We start from the raw sequence: 23,272 nt of genomic DNA, 5'->3' as shown, positions 1-23,272 counted from the left end.
GAAAGGTCTTAAATCAATAACCTGAGCTTCCACCTTAAGAAACTAGAAAAAGAAGAGCAAATTAAACTCAAAGCAAAAGGAAACTATAAAAATTGGAGCAGATACCAATAAAACTGATAAGAAAATGAATGAAATGAAAACCTGGTTCTTTGAGAAGATCAATAAAATTGATAAGCTTCTAGCAAGATTGATAAACAAAAAGAAGACACAAATTACCAAATATCAGGAATGAAAGAGTGAATAATAAGGGAATACAGGAACAACTCTATGCATATAAATTAGACTTAGATGAAATGGACCAATTCCTTGAAAACCACAAACCACAAATCAAGTCACCTGAAACAAAACAGGTAACTTGAGTAATCTTAGAACCATTAAAGAAATTATATTCTTAGTTAAAATCCTTCAGGAAAAAGAAAAAAAAACTTCAGGCACAAATAACTTCACTTGTGAATTCTACAGAACATTTAAAGAATAAGTAACATTAATTCTACACATCTCTTCTAGAAAAGAGAAGAGGGAGATACTCTCAAATTATTTTATAAAGTCAGTATCATCCTCATACCAAAACCAAAGACAGTACAAAAATACAAAAAGAATACTACAGAGAAACGCCCATCATAAACAGATACAAAAATCCTCAACAAAATATCAGCAAATAAAATCCAGCAATATTTAAAAAGAATAATACACCAGGACCAAGTGGGATTTATCCCAGGAATGAGGCTGCTTCAATATTTGAAAATCAATCAACATAATCTACCATATTAATAGTCTAAAACAAATAAAATTGTATAAACAGATGCAGATGGAAAAAGCATTTTACAAAATTCAACATCCATTCATGATAAACATACATCAGCAAACTAGGAATGGAAAGTAAATATCTCAACCTGATCAAGGGTGTCTACAAAAACTCTACAGTTAAGATCATACTAATGGTGAAAGACTAACTGCTTTCTTCCTAAGATCAGGAACAAGGCAAGGTTGTCCACTCTCACTGTTGCTATTCAACATAATAGAAGTCCTATGCAGTGGAATAAAACACAAAAATGAAAGTAAAAGCATGCACATTGGAAAGGAAGAAATAACACTGTCCCCATTTGCAAATGGCATAATTGTCTATGTAGCTAATCTCAAGAAATCTATAAAAACAAAAGAACTCCTAAGAATTAATAAGTAAGTTTTAGCAAGGTCATAGAATACAAGGTCAATACACAAATATCAATATTTCATACTAGTAGTATACAAATGGAAAACTACATTTTTAAAAATATCATTTACAATACTACACCTGAAACTAATGATGTACTATATGTAGGCTAGTTGAATTTAAATTAAGAAAAATATCATTTACAGTAGCTCCAAGAAAAGAAAATATTTTGGTATAAATCTAACAAAACACGTACAGGATCTATATGGTAAAAAGACAGAAATCAAAGAAAACCGAAATAAACGAAAGACATACCACATTCGTGGGTATAGAAGATTCAACACAGAAAAGATCTTAATTCTTTTCAAACTGACCTATAGATGTGTGTTGATGGTCCGCAAGACCACCCCAAGGTACAATGATTCCTAGTCAGAGGACTCAGCATATAGTCATACTCATGGCTACGATTTATTATAACAAAAGACAGAAAGCAAAATCAAGTAAATGAGAACATGGGCAAAACTTGCCAAAAACAAGAAACAAGCTTTCAAGAGTCTTATTCCAATAAAGTCAATCGCTCAGGATGCACTTAGTTCCTCCAGGAATTAGATGTGACAATACATGTAAAGTGCTGTCTACCAGGGAAACTCAGTGCCTAAGATTTTATTGGGAGCTAGTCATGTAAACACTCTCTGCCTAGCATGTGCCAAAATTTCAGACTCACAAAAGGAAAGCAGGTGTTCAGAATAAACCACATTGCTTTTTTTTTTTTTTACTAATATATAATGTATTATTTGTTTCAGGAGTACAGGTCTGTGATTCATCAGTCTTACACAATTCACAGCGCTCACCACAGCACATACCCTCCCCAGTGTTCATCACTAAACCACATTGTTAATACAAAGAGTTTAGGCACAGTTATCATTAAGGGAGGGTTTTATAGCAGTGTAGGGAACTGTTTACCAGTCAACTTCTCAGATGCCCAGACATGGGCCAACTTTGCAAACAGGACTTTCTAAGGATAGCAGTATTTGGCCTGTTAACTCTTTTCTGCACAAGATGTAACTCAATTCCAATCAAACTCTCAGCAGGATTTTTTTGTAGATATAAACAAACTGATTCTAAAATTTATATAGAAAAGCAAATGAACTAGAATAACTAAAACAATTATGGAAAAAAAAAAGAATGGAGCTGGACGGATCACATCACCAAGTTTTAAGACCTACTATAAAACTACAGGAATAAAGACAGTGTGATATTGGCAAAGTGACAGACACAGAGATCAATAAAACAGAATAAAGTATAGAAATAAGTATAGAAATAGATCCACACAAATAAGGTCAACAGATTTTTGGCAAAGATGCAAAAGCAATTTAGTAGGAAAAAAGTATATTTTCCCACAAATGGTGTTAGAACAAATGGAGATATATATGCAAAAAAAAAATGAACTTAGACCTCAAAAACCTCATACTATACAAAAATTAACTCAAAATGGATTACAGGGGCACCTGGGTGGCTCAGACCGTTAAGCGTCTGCCTTCAGCTCAGGTCATGATCCCAGCGTCCTGGGATCGAGCCCCGCATCGGGCTCCCTGCTCAGCAGGAAGCCTGCTTCTCCCTCTCCTATTCCCCCTGCTTGTGTTCCCTCTCTGTCTCTATGTCAAATAAATAAAATTTCTTTAAAAATCTTTTTAAAAAAATGGATTACAGATTTAATGTTAAAACTATGAAACTTTCAGATAAAATATGAGAAAATATTCATGACCTAGGTTCAGGCAGAGAATTCTTAAAAAGCACAATCCATAACAGAAAACACTGAAAAACTAGACTATCAAAATAAAAAAAAAAAAAAATTTTGCTCTAAGACCCAAATAAGAGAATAAAAAGGCTACAGACTGGTAGGATATATTTGTAAATCACATATCCAACACAGAATTTGTATCCAGAATATGTAAAGAACTCTCAATAACTTGACACAAAGAAAATATACTATATATTGGCTAATTAAACATAATAAAAAAAAAAACTACCCATTTAAGAAATGGGCAAGACTTAAGACACTTGACCAAAGAGGATATATGGATGACAAGTAAGTATGATGTTCAACATTATTAGCCCTTGAGGAAATGCAAATTAAAACTATGGTGAGAGGGGCGCCTGGGTGGCTCAGTCGTTAAGCGTCTGCCTTCGGCTCAGCTCATGATCTCAGGGTCCTGGGATCGAGCCCCACATCGGGCTCCCTGCTCAGCGGGAAGCCTGCTTCTCCCTCTCCCTCACTTGTATTCCCTCTCTTGCTGTGTCTCTCTCTGTCAAATAAATAAAATCTTAAAAAAAAAAAACTATGGTGAGACTCCTCTACCCACCTATTAGATGGTTAAAATTAAAAAAATACTAATACCAAGTGCTGACAAGGATACAGAGCAACCAGAACTCTTACGTACTACAGGTGGATCTCATGGGAATTATGGTGAATGATAAAAGTCAATCTCAAAAGGTTATGTACTGTATGATTTCATTTATATACCATTTATGAAATTACAAAGATATAGATGTGAAAACAAATTAGGAGTTCCCCAGAACAGGAAGGTGAGGGGAGGAAGACGGCTGTTGCTATAAAAGGGTAACATGAGGGATCCTTGTAGTAATGGAACAACTGTGGTGGTAGTGCTTACAAAATTTTTATGTTTGATAAACTATACAGACAAAACACACACAACAAATAAATGCATGTAAAACTTATGAAATTTAAATAAGGCCTGTAGACCTTAATTATGACTATAGTATAGTTATGTGAAATGTTACCATCGGGAGAAAGTAGGTGAAAGTTACACAGGACTTCCCTATACTGTTTTTTGCAATTTCTTATGAATCTTATTTCAAAACAAATGTTAAAATTTCATAGAACTATATACCCAAAAGTCCAATTTACCATTTAAAAATATGAAAATTAAAGTTATAAAAACACTATATATGTTTTCTAGAACTGTGATTCTCTATCAAAAGGTGTACATTAACATCACTTGTGGAGGGGCGCCTGGGTGGCTCAGGTGTTTGGGCGTCTGCCTTCGGCTTGGGTCATGATCTCGAGGTCCTGGGATCAAGCCCCACATTGGGCTCCCTGCTCAGCAGGGATCCTGTTTCTCCCTCTGCCTGCCACTCCCCCTGCTTGTGCTCTCTCTCTCTCTCTCTCTCTCTGACAAGTAAAATCTTTAAAAAAAATCACTTGTGGAGCTTTATAAAAATATATGTGCCTCTTTACCCAAAAAATACAAAAACACTAATTCAAAGGGATACATGCACCCCTATGTTTACTGCAGCATTACTTACAATAGCCAAACTGTGGAAGCAGCTCAAATGTCCATCGATAGATGAATGGATAAAGAAGATATGGAATATTGTTCAGCCATAAAAAAGAATGAAATCTTGCCGTTTGCAACAACATGGATGGAGCTAGAGAGTATGATGTTAAGTGAAGTAAGTCCATCAGAGAAAGACAAATACCATATGATCTTACTCATGTGTGGAATTTAAGAAACAAAACAAAAGAATAAAGGAAAAAGAGAAAGACAAACCAAGAAACAGACTCTAACTATAGAGAACAAACTGATGGTTACAAGAGGGGAGGTGGGTGGGGGGGATGGGTGAAATAGGTGATGGGGATTAGAGAGTACACTTATCATGATGAATAAAATAAAGTAATAAAAAATTCTTTTTAAAAAAACAGAAAATATATATATGTGCCTGGGCCACACCCCCACAATTCTGATCTGATAGTATGGGATGGGACCTGGGCATCTGTGATTCTATGATCCATGCACTAGAGGTACACCTCTAAAGTAGATGACCACCACTTAAGGTGGAGGAATATATACACACACAAATATTAACTGTGGTTGTGAGTTGTGGGATCACAGGTAATTATAGTTTATTACTTTGCTATAACAAATGTGAGTTTCTGTGCAATAAAAATAACAAAAGCTTTTTTTTTTTTTTAAGATTTTATTTATTTATTTGAGAGAGAGAGAATGAGAGAGAGCACATGAGAGGGGGGAGGGTCAGAGGGAGAAGCAGACTCCCTGCCGAGCAGGGAGCCCAATGCGGGACTTGATCCAGGGACTCCAGGATCATGACCTGACCCGAAGGCAGTCGCTTAACCAACTGAGCCACCCAGGCGCCCAATAACAAAAGCTTTTTAAAATAAGATTCAGTTCATCATTCCAGCTAGTAGAGATATTTTATCTCTGATATCCATTTATTTCCTAACCCTATTCCTAGTCTCACGCCATGCAATATTTGATGAGTTTATCTTTTCTGTTCTCATTTACATTACTAATAAAAATGTTGATTAGAACAAAGTCCACTGGCAATCTTCTAGAAGTCTCCTTCTAGCTTAATAATGATCAGCAATCTTTGGGATCAGCTTTACTTACATAAGATCTACCCAAATTCTACTCTTTTTTAAAAAAAGATTTTATTTATTTATTTATTTATTTATTTATTTATTTATTTATTTGAGAGGGTGGGGGAGAGAGGGGCAGAGGGAAAAGGAGAGAGAGAATCTCAAGCAGACTCCCAGCTGAACGCGGAGCCCAAGGTAGGGCTTGATCTCACCATCCTGAGATCATGACCTGATCCAAAACCAAGAGTTGGACACTCAACTGATTGAGCCACCAAGACACCCCCAAATTATACTCTTATCTATTATTATTTTTATAAGATGAGAGGCATTTTCATGCTTTACTGATATCCAAATAAATCGTGTCTACCATATTTTCCTGGTCTGTTACTTCAAAGTGACCCTGAACCACTCCTCTGGTACTCAATAAAGGATATTAAACTATATTACCTTTTCTTCCTAATTATATAGTTAAGACTCTTCTGGGCATAGCCTATGCCTTATATTTTCTTGCAAACCATTCAATTCCATTCATTCAACAAATATTTATCGACACTCCACTATGTGCCAGGTATTATTCTGGACTCTCCTTCCTTTGTGTAAAATGATAATTAAGTATTCATAGCACTATTCCCTCAACATCCAACCCTGGACAAATAACTACCTGCCATGTCTGGTCCTGCCATGTCTGCCACACTGTCCCTCCTATCACCGATCTCACCCAAAGCTTGAAAAGACTTTGTCACTGACCCCTATCCAAATCATTAAATAGACTTTTACAAAATTTTGAGAATGATTAAACTACCATACCATCGTTGCCTCTTTTAGAAATAGTCTCTCCTTCCGCTGGGTTCTCACAGTATCTTATGTATAACATTCTTACAGTACCTAGTATATTCTACTTTTTATTGTACTCATATCTGTCTGCGTGTCTTATCTTGCCCCCTAGATCATAAGCTCCCTGAAGGCAGGAACCGTGGCTCAGCTCTGTAGACCCAGAAAATTTTCACCATGCCTGGCATCTGGCGATACTGAATGAAAATCAATAAAGAGAAGAGCAGCCCCTTAAAGCAGCAGTTGTCAGGCTTACCTGCACCTCTACCAACCAGTCCACAAGAATGGCCCTCATGCAACTGCTGATGTCAGTCTGCCTGCTCATGTATTTTTTAAGTATGAACTTTTCCTGGCAGCAATAAAAAAGAAATATTAATCCATAAACTCTTCTTATCGTTCAAAAATTGTAACTTAGGAAAAAAATACTTGCAACTAACATCTCAGAAAAAGAAACTGTAACAACATAATTAACTTCTTCAGTTCTAACTCATTATTTTCAGCTGGTATCAGGGGCCAATCAAAGTCTCCTTTTCCAGACAAGTTCTAGTTATCCTTGGGAAATGGATGCACATCATATTCAAGCATCAGGGTGGATATGGAGGAGTCCAGGCGGAATATGGAATATGGGCAGGAACACACCTATGACTACAGATGAATACCAAAGAGGATCTGCCCCTTCTTTGCAATTCAATCTAAAGCACAATGCCATGCTGTGTAGAGCAGTGGTTCGCAAACTTTAACACATATACCACCTGGGGATCTTTAAAATTCACATTCTAATTTAGAAGGTCTGGGTGGGGCTAGGTTTCTGCATTTCTAACAAGATCCCAAGTGAAACTGACACTGCTGAGCTAAGGCCCATACTTGTAGTATAACAAAATTATCTCTTACTTCCTCCAAGCTACACTAGAAAAAGTGAAGGGTCTGGAGTCAGTAAATCAAATGTTATGTCTCTAAAGACAAGATATTCATCCTCCCTCTTATGCATGGCCTGCTAAAATTTTAGTTGGTAGATAATCTTGGTTCCATCTGTTCCATTTAGAGAGAGAAGAAAATTTGGAATCAACCAATTTTAGTGGTCTGGCTGATTTTAAAGGAGGAAGAAAATGTCACCAGGTTGGAGAGTGATTCTACATATGATGCCAGAAACTTGCATAGGGAAGGGAAAAGATCTCAAAGAACAGCCACTCAGAAGACGACTACTATTTTTGTGTCTGAGACTGTCTCCTCAACAATTAGAGGCACAGGCTTATGGTCTTCAAGGTAATCAGACTTTTAGCCCATATCCCAGCTCTCCCATATACTAGTTGTGTGATTCTGAGCAGTTTCTCCAATCTATAAAAAGGAGATAATAATACATACCATCATGAAGTTATTGGGAGAATTAAACAAAATAATGTCTATAAACCCCTTAGCCTCAATGTCCCTAACTTATGGTAAGCTACCAGTTGATGTCAGTTGTTGCTGTTATTATTTTAATCATCATTATTACTTCCCCTTTCAACTTGCATTTGAAGGATGGAATGATGAGGAAATGAGACCTAGAAATCCTTCCCCTCCAACAGCCACCTACATACCTCTCTCTCTTTCATGTAACTGAAGATATCCTTGGCATATGTTGGGTTGAAAAATGGATCACTGTGGTTCTTGTCAATATCCTCCAATGGGGTTACCTGCTTGGAAATCACCAAAAAGATATTAGGAGGAGAAAGATTCCAAGGAAGGCTTAGCACATACACATAAAGGATACACTTCTTTCTTCCCACTGTCATCTTCTGCTAAGGTTCCTCAAGCCTCATATATCCTGGGTCACAACAGAGCGCCCCTTGGTTCTTCAATCCTCATACTGCCAAGTGACCAAGAAATGTTTAGTCCTTCTTGTACACGCCTGCTCTGCCCTAGGAACTAGGCACCATTTTTACAGGTAAGTTCAAGACTCTCCAGGAAAAACACTCTTATTTTACTATTTCAACTTATGTCACGTATCTTCTTGGGTCACTTGTTTTGTCCCAATGCTTTGATCTAACCCAATTCATCTTCTTGGTAGCCTTTTCCTCCCTTCTACACCTCTACCCAGTTTGTTTTGCCTACAAGAGGGGTATTTCTCCTCCTGCTTGCCAAATCTCATTCCTTCATCCTTCCAATTTTCAACTTAAATACCATCTTCCTTGGGAGATGCCTCTGTAGACTTTACTCATCTTTGACTGGAGTCCACTGTAATGCAGATTGCAATTACTAAGAAAGGCAATTTACACACACACACACACACACACACAATATTCCAGATCCTTGTGGGTATTCCTGGAATAAATAATTTCTAATTGTTTGGGTGTATTTCTATGCCAATCGGAAAGTCAAGAGATCCCACAAGGCCAACTTGATTTACTATAGCTTACTATATACATATCAATTGCTTAGGAAGGCAAAAAAAAATCTCTTTGCTAGCAGCCACCTACAGGACAACACATCATCTAATTTAAGAAGAAAGAGAACAGGATACCTCCTTCTGTGACCTCTTGCCCCAAGATGAGGAAGGTTTATTGGAACTGGATTCACAAGCACTGGACTTGCTTGTGATATTGAACTTGCCCACACTGGACAGGCCTGTTCTGGGTTCGGGGGCAGTGCTGGACACATATGAGCTGGTTTCAACTTGGAGGATCAAGAAATCTTTGAAAGAGTTATCTTCCTTTTGGGTGGGATTCTCTTGCAAGGCCAATGGCTCCTTCAGGGATAACTCCTTCCCAGTGGTGGGTTTCTCATTCAAGGCAAATGTCTCCTTGACATGGAATGTCTTGTTGAGGATAGGTTTCTCCTGAAAGGACAATGGCTCCTTGAAGAGGGTCTCCTTCTCCCTGCTGGGCTTCTCCTTCAAGGCCAAGGGCCCCCTCAGGGTAGCTTCTTCTTCAACTGTGGGATTCTCTTGCAAGGCCAAGGACTCCCTTGGGATGGGCCCCTCAAAGCTGGGCTTCTGGAAAGCCAGTGGTTGCTTAATAAAGGACTCTTCATTGGTGATATTCTCTTGCAAGGCCAAATGCTTCTTCAAGAGGAACACCTCCCCCTGAGCAATGGGTTTTTTCGTTAAAGATAATTGCTTCTCAAGGCTTGTTGCCACCTCAATGGAGAGCTCCTCCTTCAGAACCAATGGTTTATTTAAAAGGGATTCCTCTTCAGTAGTGCACTTCTCCTGCAAAGCCAACAGCTTCTTCAAGGAATCCTCTTTGGTATCAGTCTTCTTCTGCAAGCCCAAAGCCTTCCAGAAGAGGGACTCATCTTTGTTGGTAGGTTTAACATGCAATGAAAATGGCTCCTGAGAAAGGAATTCCTCCTCAGTAGTAGCCTTCTCCTCTAAGGTCAATGGTTCCTTAATATACAATTCTTCTTCAGTGGTGGTCTTTTCTGGCAAGGCCAATGGCTTAGTTGAGAAGGACACTTCCTGCAGAGTGGTGTGCTTCTCTTTCAATACAGGTGGATCCTGGAAGAGGAACTCCTCTTCAGTTATAGACTTTTTATTAAAGGGCAATAGCTTCTTAAAGAGTGACTCTTCTTCAGAGGTGGTCTTCTCTGAGACCAGTGGCTTCTTTAAGAGGAACATCTTCCCCTGCATGAATTGTTTTTTCTTTAAAGATAACGGTGTCTTGGTAAGGATTGCCTCCTCAGTTGAAGACTTCTTCCTAAGTGACACTGGCTCCATAAAGGACTCCTTATCCTTGCTAATCATATTCTGCAAGTCTAACATTTCTTGGCAGATGGACATCATTATTTGAGAGGCACACTTTTTCTTCTTTAAAGATAAAGGCTCCTTGGTAGAGACTGCCTCATCTGTGGTATGTTTCTTCGGAACTGGGTCCATAAGAAATTCATCTTCACCATCAACATTCTCCTGCAATGCCCCTGGCTTCTTCAAAAGAGCCACCTCCCCATGCGTGGTATGCTTCTCGTGCAACATAGGTGATTCCTTGAAGAGAGACTCCTCCTCGGTGGTAGACTTCTTTTTAAAGGACAACTTGTCTCCAGAGGTTGCCTGTAATACTAGTGGCTTCTTCAAGCAGGACACCTTGCCCTGACTAGTACACTTTTTCTTCTTTAAAGATAATAGCATCTTGGTGGGGGTTGCCTCCTCAATGGTACGTTTCTTCTTAAAGGCCAAAGCCTCCTTTAAAAGTGACTCCTCCTCAGTTAGAGTCTTTTTCAAGGTCAAGGCCCTCAAGATGGACACGTCCTCCTGAGTGTTGTGCTCCTCTTGCAACATGGGTGGCTCATGGAAAAGGGACTCCTCAGTGGTGTCCTTCTTCTTAGGGGACCGTGGCTCCTTAATGAATGACTTCTCTCCAGAGGTGATCTTTTGCAATGCTAGTGGCTTCTTCAAGTGGTACATCATCCCCTGAATGGTACACTTCTTCTTTACAGGTAACGGTTTCTTGGTGGGGTTTGTCTCCTTGGTAGTACGTTTCTTCCTAAGGGACATTGGCTCCATAAGATATTTATCCTTACTGTCCTTCTCCTCCTGCAATGCCTGTGGCTTCTTCAAGAGGACCACCTCCCCACCAGTGGTGTGCTTCTCTTGCAATGCAGATGGCTCCTGGAAGAGAGATTCCAATGGCTCCTTAATGAGTGCCTTCTCTCCAGAGGTGGTCTTCTGCAATTCTAATGGCTTTTTCAAGTGAGCCAACTTCCCTTGAATAGTACACTTCTTTAAAGATAATGGCCTCAAGGTGAAGGTTGCCTCCTTGCTGGTAGGTTTCTTCTTGAAAGCCAGTGGCTCCTTAATGAGGGACTCCTCTTCAGAGGTGGTCTTCTGCAATACTAGTGGTTTCTTCATATGGGACACCTTCCCCTGAGTGGTATACTTCTTCTTCTTCCTTAAAGATAACTTCTTGGTGGGGGTTGCCTCCTCTGTTTTAGGCTTCTTTCTAAAGTTTGTTGGCTCCATAAAGAAGGAATCCCCTTCAACAGTGACGTCCTGCAAAGCCAAGTCCCCCTGATATGTACACATCTTCTTTAAAGATAATGTTCCTTTGGTGATGGCTGCCTTCTCAGTTTTATGCTTCTTCCCAAAAGTTATTGGCTCTACAACAAACTCATCAGCATTGTCAGCTTCCTCCTGTAAGGATGGTGGCTTCTCCATGAGGGATACCTCCCCCTGATTTGTGGACTTCTTTAAAGATAATGACCTCTCGAAAAGGCCTGTGTCCTCAGTAGTGAGTTCCTCTTTTAAAATTAATGGCTTTTTGAAAAATGATACCTCCTCAGTAGTGGTTGTTTTAGAGATGGTAGGTATCTCCAGAATGAGTGGTTTCTCCATAATATTTGGTACCAAGGTAGTAGAGACTACTACTGGTGAGGGTTCCAGCTTATAACTGTAAAGGAAACAATGTCTGATTAAGAAGAATGTAGTTCCTAGAATCCTCACCAAACATCTCATTTTGTTGCTATATTTATAAAAGGGGAAAGGACTTCAACCTCAAGAGACAGATTAAAGGGTAAAAATCAATTACCATAGTGAATCAACAAAGTAGCACACTATATAGTTTCTATGGCCTAGGTTCTCACACTTTTCTGAAAAATTTCCCCTAAAATCCAGGTTATACTTTACTAAATATGAATTATTTCCTTTATTTATATAAAGTCTTTATTCTAATACCACATTGTATGAGTTATCTGCTATTATATCAGTCTCCCTCACTAGCTGCATTTATTTATCTTTGTCTATCAGCACCAGGCATCTGGTAAAATGCAGGCTGAAATTAATAGTTTGAAGGCTTATGAGAAAATTATGAGAAGCTTATGAAGGCTTAGAGAAAGGTGGGCTGGTACTTAATGGTGGTGGTATCTAACCACATCCCCTTCAACCTAAGCTATTCATGAGATATTTTCCCAATGGAGAGAATAAAAAGACCACAATAAACATTTGTTCACATGGGTCAGATTCAAAGCTTTGTTTTGAACAGGATTTCACGTCCAATTAGTAACTAACCTAGTGTGACCAAATCACTGGAGGACTAGAAATCAGAAGAGAGAATTGAAGGCATATACAATCATCAGTCTGAACAAGAGTAAATGCCCCCAAAACTAGATATTATATGATTCCATTTATATGAAATGTCCAGAACAGACATACCCATAGAGGTGTATCCACAAAAGAAAGTAGATTGGTAGTTGCCTGTGGCTGGAAAGGGGCAGGGAAGGGGGGGTAAAATGGGGGGGGTTGGGAAAAGAAAGGGACTGCTAATCGGTTCAAGTTTTTTGGGGGGTGTTGAAAAGTTCTAAAATTAGATAGTGGTGATGGCTGTACAACTCTATGAATATAATTTAAAAACCACTGTATTGTTTTTAAAAAAAAACCAAGAAAGTACCTGGAGAGGTTCCACGTGGCCAGATAGATTTCAGGTCCCTCCTGATGAGAACTTTTAAAGGTAGTCTCCAGATAATCTAGTTATGATAAAGAGTATGCCTTCTAGAGCTAACCTGCCTGGATGCAAATCCTGGCTCCTCCACCTACTGGCTGGGTGACCTTGGGCAAGTTAACTGTGCTTCACTTTTTTCACCTATACAACGGGGATCATATTACCTCTTTATAGGGTTGTTGTGAAAATTTGATCACTTAATATGCAATAAAAACATGTAAAACAAAGAATAGTTCAAAACTAACTGTATGCCAATAAATCAGGTAACTTAGATGAAATGGACAAATTCCTAAGAAGCCACAAACTACCAAAACTGACTTAAAAAAAAAAAAACAGAAAATCTGAGTAGACCTATAAAAACCAAAAACATTGAATTAATATAAAAACTACCCACAAAGAAAAGTCCAGGCCCAGATGGTTTTGCTGTAGAATTCTACCAAACATCTAAAGAAGAATTAATACCAGTTCCCCATAAACAACCCCAAGAAATAGAAGATATGAGAACAGTTACCAACTCATTCTATGAAGCCAGTATTACTCGATACCAAAAACAAAGATATCACAAGAAAATTATAGTCTGGTATCTCTTAAAAATATAGGTGCAAAAATCCCCCACAAATACTAGCAAACCAAATCTGGCAACACATAAAAGTATTATACACCATGACCAAGTGGGATTTGTCCCAGGAATACAAGATTAGTTTAACATCCAAAAATCAATTCATGTATCAAGCCATATTAATGGAATAAAAAACAAAGCCACATGATCATCTCAACAGATCCAGAAAAATCATTTGACAAAATACAACACCGTTTCATGATAAAGGACTCAATAGACTAAGAATAGAAAGGAGATTCCTCAACTTGATAAAGGGCATCTATGAAAAACCCAAAGCTAACATCATACTTAATGGTGAGAGACTGATGCTTACCCCCCAAGATCAGGGAAAAGACAAGGATATCTAATTCTTCTTTAGAGGGTGGGAAATTTGTAGTGTAGCAGTATATAACTCATATAGCATTGCTGATGCTTTAGGACAAAACCCCTCTATTCTCTGAATAAATTCCAAACTCTGCCATGATATGCAAGGCCCTGGTGATCTGGCTCCTGTCTGCCTCTCCAAATCCATCTCTTAAGAAACATTAGTATAGGAAATTGGGCGCCTGGGTGGCTCAGTTGGTTAAGCGTCTGCCTTCGGCTCAGGTCATGATCCCCAGATCCTGGAATAGAGCCCCACATTGGGCTCCCTATTCAGCGGGGACCCTGCTTCTCCCTCTCCCTCTATCACTCCCTCTGCATGTGCTCTCTGTCAAATAAATAAATAAAATCTTTAACAAAAAGAAAGAAACATTAGTATAGGTATTGAGTATCTATGATACCATAGGTCTGGGGTGATCATAGTAGGCTTCCTTGATAGAGTGACCAGTTGTCTTTGTCTGTGACTGAGAGGGTTCCTGGGATGCAAGACTCTCAGTATTAAAACTGGGCAAATCTTAGGAAAACCAGAGTAAGTTGGTCACCCAATTTTTAGAAGACAAGGATGTCCAACTCTTGACACTTCTATTCAACACAGTACTAGAGGTTCTAGCCAGGGCAAACTAGGCAAGAAAATTAAATAAGGAGGAGCAAGATGGCAGAGGAGTAGGAGACCTAAATTTCGTCTGGTCCCAGGAATTCAGCTAGATAGGGATCAAACCACTCTGAACACCTAGGAACTCAACAGGAGATAGAAGAAAAGAAGAGCAGCAACTCTCTGAACAGAAAAGCAACCACTTTCTGGAAGGTCTCTTCTGAGTTGTTTAGTGTATATTTTTCCAGGGTTGCTGTTACCTTGTTAGCATTTTGTTCTCTCATTCATCTATTCTCCTCTGGACAAAATGACAAGATGGAAAAAATCACCTCAAAAAAAAAAGAATAAGAGGCAGTACCTACCGCCAGGGACCTAATCAATACGGACATTAGTAAGATGTCAGAACTAGAGTTCAGAATGACTATTTTAAAGATACTAACTGGGCTTGAAAAAGCATGGAAGATATTAGAGAAACTCTTTCTGGAGAAATAAAAGAACTAAAATCTAACCAAATCAAAATCAAAAAGGCTATTAACGAGGTGCAATAAAAAATGGAGGCTCTAACTACTAGGATAAATGAGGCAGAAGAGAGAATTAGTGATATAGAAGAACAAATGATGAAGAATAAAGAAGCTGAGAAAAAGAGAGATAAACAACTACTGGAACACGAGGGCAGAATTCGAGAGATAAGTGATACCATAAGATCAAACAATATTAGAATAACTGGGATCCCAGAAGAAGAAGAAAGAGAGAGAGAGAGAGAGGCAGAAGGTATATTGGAGCAAATTATAACAGAAAACTTCCCTAATTTGGGGAAGGAAACAGGCATCAAAATCCAGGAGGCACAGAGAACCCCCCCTCAAAATCAATAAAAATAGGTCAACACCCCAACATCTAATAATAAAACTTACAAGTCTCAGAGACAAAGAGAAAATCCTGAAAGCAGCTCGGGACAAGAGATCTGTAACCTACAATGACAGAAACATTAGATTGGCAACAGACCTATCCACAGAGACCTGGCAGGCCAGAAAGGACTGGTATGATATATTCAGAGCACTAGATGAGAAAAATATGCAGCCAAGAATACTATATCCAGCTAGGCTGTCACTGAAAATAGAAGCAGAGATAAAAAGTTTCCAGGACAAAAAAAACTAAAGGAATTTGCAAACACAAAACCAGCCCTACAAGAAATATTGAAAGGGGTCCTCTAAGCAAAGAGAGAGCCTAAAAGTAACATAGACCAGAAAAGAAGAGAGACAATATACAGTAACAGTCACCTTACAGGCAATACAATGGCACTAAATTTATATCTTTCAATAGTTACCCTGAATGTAAATGGGTTAAATGCCCCAATCAAAAGACACAGGGTATCAGACTGGATAAAAAAACAAGACCCATCGATATGCTGTCTGCAAGAGACTCATTTTAGACCCAAAGACACCCCCAGATTGAAAGTGAGGGGGTGGAAAACCATTTACCATGCTAATGGACACCAAAAGAAAGCTGGGGTGGCAATCCTTATATCAGACAAATTAGATTTTAAGCCCAAGACTATAATAAGAGATGAGGAAGGACACTATATCCTATTTAAAGGGTCTATCCAACAAGAAGATCTAACAATTGTAAATATCTATGCCCCTAACATGGGAGCAGCCAATTATATAAGGCAATTAATAACAAAAGCAAAGAAACACATTGACAACAATACAATAATAGTGGGGGACTTTAACACCCCCCTCACTGAAATGGACAGATCATCTAAGCAAAAGATCAACAAGGAAATAAAGACTTTAAATGACACACTGGACCAAATGGACTTCACAGATCTATTCAGAACATTCCATCCCAAAGCAACAGAACACACATTCTTCTCTAGGGCCCATGGAACATTCTCTAGAATAGATCACATCCTAGGTCACAAATCAGGTCTCAACCAGTACCAAAAGACTGGGATCATTCCCTGCATATTTTCAGACCACAGTGCTTTGAAGCTAGAATTCAATCACAAGAGGAAAGTCAGAAAGAACTCAAATACATGGAGGCTAAAGAGCATCCTACTGAAGAATGAATGGGTCAACCAGGAAATTAAAGAATTAAAAAATAATTCACAGAAACAAATGAAAATGAAAACACAACTGTTCAAAATCCTTGGGATGCAGCAAAGGCAGTCCTAAGAGGAAAGTATATAGCAATACAAGCCTTTCTCAAGAAACAAGAAAGGTCTCAAATACACAACCTAACCCTACACCTAAAGGAGCTGGAGAAAGAACAGCAAATGAAGCCTAAACCCAGGAGGAGAAGAGAAATAATAAAGATCAGAGCAGAAATCAATGAAATAGAAACCAAAAGAACAGTAGAACAGATCAACAAAACTAGGAGCTGGTTCTTTGAAAGAATTAACAAGATTGGTAAACCCCTGGCCAGACTTATCAAAAAGAAAAGAGAAATGACCCAAATAAATAAAATCATGAATGGAAGAGGAGAGATCACAACTAACGCCAAAGAAATACAAACAATTATAAGAAAACATTATGAGCAACTACCATGCCAGCAAATCAGATAATCTGGAAGAAATGGATGCATTCCTAGAGATGTATCAACTACCAAAACTGAACCCGGAAGAAATAGAAAACCTGAACAGACCTATAACCACTAAGGAAATTGAAGCAGTAATCAAAAATCTCCCGACAAACAAAAGCCCAGGGCCAGACGGCTTCCCAGGGGAATTCTACCAAACATTTAAAGGAGAATTAATACCTATTCTTCTGAAACTGTTCCAAAAAATAGAAATGGAAGGAAAACTTCCAAACTCGTTTTAGGAGGCCACCATTACCTTGATCCCAAAACCAGACAAAGACCCCATCAAAAAGGAGAATTACAGACCAATATCCTTGATGAACATGGATGCAAAAATTCTCACCAAAATACTAGCCAATAGGATCCAACAGTACATTAAAAGGATTATTCACCACGACCAAGTGGGATTTATTCCTGGGCTGCAAGGTTGGTTCAGCATCCGCAAATCAATCAATGTGATACGATACATTAATAAAAGAAAGAACAAGAACCATATGATCCTCTCAATAGATGCAGAAAAAGCTTTTGACAAAGTACAGCATCCTTTCTTGATCAGAACTCTTCAGAGGATAGGGATAGAGGGTACAGACCTCAATATCATAAAAGCCATCTATGAAAAACCCAAATATCATTCTCAATGGTGAAAAACTGAGAGCTTTCCCCCTAAGGTCAGGAACACGGCAGGGATGTCCACTATCACCACTACTATTCAACATAGTATTAGAAGTCCTAGCCACAGCAATCAGACAACAAAAAGAAATAAAAGGCATCCAAATCGGCAAAGAAGAAGTCAAACTCTCACTTTTTGCAGATGATAAGATACTTTATGTGGAAAACCCAAAAGACTCCACCCCAAAACTGCTAGAACTCATACAGGAATTCAGTAAAGTGGCAGGATATAAAATCAATGCACAGAAATCAGTGGCATTCCTATACACCAACAACAAGACAGAAGAAAGAGAAATTAAGGAGTCGATCCCATTTACAATTGCACCCAAAACCATAAGATACCTAGGAATAAACCTAACCAAAGAGGCAAAGGATTTGTACTCACAAAACTATAAAATACTCATGAAAGAAATTGAGGAAGACACAAAGAAATGGAAAAACGTTCCATGCTCATGGATTGGAAGAACAAATATTGTGAAGATGTCAATGCTACCTAGAGCAATCTACACATTCAATGCAACCCCTCTAAAGAGTCTCTTAGCACTCTCAAAATACCATCAACTTTTTTCAAAGAAATGGAACAAATAATCCTAAAATTTGTATGGAACCAGAAAAGACCCCAAATAGCCAGAGGAATGTTGAAAAAGCAAAGCCGGTGGCATCACAATTCCGGATTTCAAGCTCTATTACAAAGCTGTCATCATCAAGACGGTATGGTACTGGCACAAAAACAGACACATAGATCAATGGAACAGAATAGAGAGCTCAGAAATGGACCCTCAATTCTATGGTCAACTCATCTTTGACAAAACAGGAAAGAATGTCCAATGGAAAAAAGTCTCTTCAACAAACGGTGTTGGGAAAATTGGACAGCCACATGCAGGAGAATGAAACTGGACCATTTCCTTACACCACACACAAAAATAGACTCAAAATGGTTGAAAGACCTAAATGTGAGACAGGAGTCCATCAAAATCCTAAAAGAGAACACAGGCAGCAACCTCTTCGACCTCAGCCACAGCAACTTTTTCCTAGAAACATTGCCAAAGGCAAGGGAAGCAAGGGCAAAAATGAACTATTGGGACTTCATCAAGATATAAAGCTTTTGCAAAAGAAACAGTCAACAAAACCAAAAGACAACTGACAGAATGGGAAAAGATATTTGCAAATGACATATCAGATAAAGGGCTAGTATCCAAAATCTATAAAGAACTTATTAAACTCAACACCCAAAGAACAAATGATCCAATCAAGAAATGGGCAGAAGACATGAACAGACATTTTTCCAAAGAAGACATCCAAATGGCCAGCAGACACATGAAAAAGTGCTCAACATTGCTTGGCATCAGGGAAATCCAAATCAAAACCTCAATGAGGTAACACCTCACACCAGTCAGAATGGCTAAAATTAACAAGTCAGGGAACAACAGATGTTGCTGGGGATGTGGAGAAAGGGGAATCCTCCTACACTGTTGATGGGAATGCAAGCTGGTGCAGCCACTCTGGAAAACAGTATGGAGGTTCCTCAAAAAGTTGAAAATAGAGCTACCATACAACCCAGCAATTGCACTACTGGGTATTTACCCCAAAGATACAAATGTAGGGATCCGAAGGGGTACGTGCACCCCGATGTTTATAGCAGCAATGTCCACAATAGCCAAACTATGGAAAGAGCTAAGATGTCCATCGACAGACGAATGGATAAAGAAGATGTGGTATATATATACAATGGAATATTATGCAGGCATCAAAAGGAATGAAATCTTGCCATTTGCAACGACGTGGATGGAACTGGAGGGTATCATGTTGAGCAAAATAAGTCAATCAGAGAAAGACATGTATCATATGACCTCACTGATATGAGGAATTCTTTTTTTTTTTTTTAAAGATTTCATTTATTCACTTGAGAGAGAGAGAATGAGAGACAGAGAGCATGAGAGGGAGGAGGGTCAGAGGGAGAAGCAGACTCCCCGCCGAGCAGGGAGCCCCATGCGGGACTCGATCCCAGGACTCCAGGATCATGACCTGAGCCGAAGGCAGTCACTCAACCAACTGAGCCACCCAGGTGCCCTATATGAGGAATTCTTAATCTCAGGAAACAAACTGAGGGTTGCTGGAGTGGTGGGGGGTGGGAGGGATGGGGTGGCTGGGTGATAGACACTGGGGAGGGGATGTGCTATGGTGAGTGCTGTGAATGTGTAAGACTGTTAAATCACAGATCTGTACCTCTGAAACAAATAATACATTATATGTTAAGAAAAAAAAGAAGAAGAAGAAGATAGCAGGAGGGGAAGAATGAAGGAGGGGAAATTGGAGGGGGAGATGAACCATGAGAGACGATGGACTCTGAAAAACAAACAGGGTTCTAGAGGGGAGGGGGCTGGGAGGATGGGTTAGCCTGGTGATGGGTATTAAAGAGGGCATGTTCTGCATGGAGCACTGGGTGTTATACGCAAACAATGAATCATGGAACACTACATCAAAAACTAATGATGTAATGTATGGTGATTAACATAATAAAAAAATTTTTTCAAAAAAAAAAAAAATTAAAAGGTCTCCAGATTGAAAAAGAAGAAGTAAAACTGTGTATTAGCAGATGACATGATTTACATATAGAAAATCCTAGGAATCCACACCAAAACTATTAGAACTAATACACAAGTTTAGCAAGGTTCCGTGACACAAGATCAATATACCAAAATCATATATATATTTCTATATCCTTGCAATGAACAGTATGAAAATGAAATTAGGAAAACAAATCCATTTACAACAGCATCAAGAAGAATAAAATGCTTAGAAATAAATTTAACAAAAGAAGTACAAAATTTATATTCTGAAAACTACAAAAACGTTGAAAGAAATTAAAGGTCTAAATAAAAGACATCCCATGTTTGTGGGTTGGAGGACTTAGTACTAAGATGGTAATACTCCCGAAATTGATTTACAGGTTCAAGACAACTTCTGTAAGAATTCCAGTGGTAACGGACAAGCTGATTCTAAAATTTATAAGGAATTGCAAAGAACCCAGAATAGCCAAAACAATCTTGAAAAAGAGGAACAAAGTTGGGAGGAGGAGTCACACTTCCTAATTTCAAAATGCACTACAGAGCAACAACAATCAAGATAATGTGGTACTGGCATAATGGCAGACATGTAGATTGATGGAATAAAATTGAGACTTCAGAAATAAACACTTGCATTTATAGTCATTTGATTTTTGACAAGGATGCCAAGATAATTAGGTGGAGTAAGATTAGTCTTTTTAACAAATAGTGCTGGGACAACTGGATATCTACATGCAAATAATGAAGTTAGACCCCTAACACATACTAACAATAAAAATTAACTCAAAAAGAATCAAAAAAAAAAAAAAAGAATCAATAACCTAAGAGCTAAAACTTTAAAGCTCTGCAAAGAAAATCTTAAATCTTTGTAACCTCAGATTTGGCAATGGTCTCTTAGCACACCAAAAGCATGAGCAACAAAGGAAAAAATAAATTGGACTTCATCAAAATTAAAAACTTTTGTGCCTCAAAGGATACCAACAAGAAAATGAAAAGACAGCTCACAGAAAAAATGAAATATTTGCAAATTACATATCTGATCAGAGACTTAAATCTAGAAAATATAAAGAACTCTTACAACTTAATGAAAAGCTCAACAACTAAATTTTTTAAATGGGCAAAGGATCTGAGTAGACATTTCTCCAAAAAAGTATGCAAGTGGGCAATAAGCACATGAAAGATGCTCAACATCATTAGTCATCAGAAAAATGCAAATCTAGGGGTACCTGGGTAGCTCAGTCTGTTAAGTGTCTGCCTTCAGCTCAGGTCATGATCCCAGGATCCTGGGATCAAGCTCCACATCAGGCTCCCTGCTCAACTGGGAGCCTGCTTCTCCCTTTCCCTCTTGCTCCCCCTGCTTGCGTTCTGTCAAATAAATAAATAAAATCTTCAAAAAAAAAAAAAAAGATAAATGCAAATCTAAAGCACAGTGAGATACCACTTCACACCCATTAGAATGGCCATAACAAAAAAAAAAAAATAGTAAGGGTTGGCAAGGATGTAGAAAATTGGAAACCCTCATACAGTGTTGGTAGGAATGTAAAATAGTGCCACCACTATGGAATATAGTTTGGCAGCTCCTCATTGAGTTCAACATAGAATTACCATATGACCCAACAATTATATTCCTAGGTACACAGACAAAATAATTGAGAATAGGTGTTCAAACAAAAACTTGTACACAAATGTGCATAGCCACACCATTCACAATAACCAAAAGGTCGAAACAATCCAAATGTCCATCAACTGAAGAATGGATAAAGAAAGTATGGAATATTCATACAATGGAATATTATTGGTCAACAAAAAGGAATGAAGTACTGATACCCGAAACAATATGGATGAACCTCGAAAACGCTATACGAAGTGAAAGAAGCTAGACACATAAAATCACACATTGCATAATTCCATTTATATGAAATGCCCACAACAGGCAAATCTATAGAAACAGAAAGTAGATTAGTGATTGCCTAGAGCTGGGGAGGATGGGGGAATTGAGAGGTGATAGCTAAAGATACAGGCTGGTTTGTTTTGGTTTTTTTGTTTGTTCGTTTTTTGTGTTTTTTGGATTCACCAAAATGTTCTAAAATTCATTGTGATGATGGCTGCATAACTTCAAATATGCTAAAAGCTTTCAGTATATAATGTGTGAACTACACACATTAAATGGGTGAACTGTATGGTATATAAATTATATCTCAATAAAGCTGTTAGCAAAAAAGCCCACTTAGAATAATGTGTGATTACAGTGAGCTCTCAATAAATGTCAGCCACTGTTCTAGTGCTATTATTAAGGTCCATTCCACTGAACCCTGAATGAAGGCAAGAATGTTCATGGTATTTTGTGAGGATTTCCCTGCTAAAGTCAGAATTATAAAAGAAAGTCAGGAGAAAATAATGCAGGGAATTAAAGTCAAAATACACACAGAAATCCCAGGAATTTCATCTCAGCAAGAAACTAAGTAGGGATAAATGCTAATCTCGTTTGATTTCTTTTGGCTAGGTAATTAGAAAAGTGTCCTGTGGACCTAACATGTTAATTTTCTAGAATTCCCCAACCTTCTTCTCTTACCCTTTGGAACCCATGCTTAAGCCTACTATAGCTATCTAGCTATTTATTCTTTTCTTTCCTGAAAGTAATTCCCCCCGGGATGAGGAGAGGCTATAGAAAGGACTCACTCCACTCTCTAAGTCTTCTTCTAATAAAAGTTTTCCTAGGGGCAAATCCTTTTTCTAACCCAAATGAAAATACTCATATCTACTTGCAGAACCTGTGAACAGTTCCCTGTAACATCTGGAAAACAGGTTTTTGGCCTAGAGAGATAGTAATTTCTCTCCAGTAATAAGGAACAAACCTCTCCCAAAAGCTTCTAATGAGATAAGCAGACTGGCAAGCTATCAGCCAGCTGCTGAGTATCCCCTAAAAAGTTGCCCCCACAATCTTAAGCACAGACTACCTCAAACAGGGACTGAATTACTAAAAGAGAGAAAAGATGAGCACAAGATCTTTTGGCAAACTTCCCAATGACAACAGCTCTTTCAATATGCACAGGCCATGGATAGAGAGAGAAGAGGCCTATGACACGTCAGCAACCACA

General features: G+C 38.4%; 1 protein-coding gene across 8 annotated transcripts in view; it reads right to left on the bottom strand.

The window, feature by feature from the left end:
* The window catches only part of CCNB3 (cyclin B3), a 91,725-nt gene that overhangs the window by 17,650 nt on the left and 50,803 nt on the right, over positions 1-23,272 (bottom strand). For 7 of the 8 annotated variants that reach the window (XM_035004756.1, XM_035004735.1, XM_035004746.1 and 4 more), the window contains 3 exons: positions 8,884-11,743; positions 7,961-8,059; positions 6,640-6,732 (listed from right to left, as the gene is read on the bottom strand). In XM_035004756.1, the coding sequence (XP_034860647.1) occupies positions 6,640-6,732; positions 7,961-8,059; positions 8,884-11,743 (3,052 nt within the window). The remainder of the gene's footprint in view (positions 1-6,639; positions 6,733-7,960; positions 8,060-8,883; positions 11,744-23,272) is intronic. The other variant, XM_035004797.1, reaches the window with a different exon arrangement.

This window comes from Mirounga leonina, unplaced genomic scaffold (genome assembly GCF_011800145.1).
Source record: "Mirounga leonina isolate KUSES-001 unplaced genomic scaffold, KU_Mleo_1.0 Mir_101609, whole genome shotgun sequence".
In the NCBI taxonomy this organism is placed as follows: Eukaryota; Metazoa; Chordata; class Mammalia; order Carnivora; family Phocidae; genus Mirounga; species Mirounga leonina.
The sequence above is the reverse complement of the archived record's forward strand: the minus strand, read 5'-3'. Positions and strand labels throughout refer to the sequence as shown.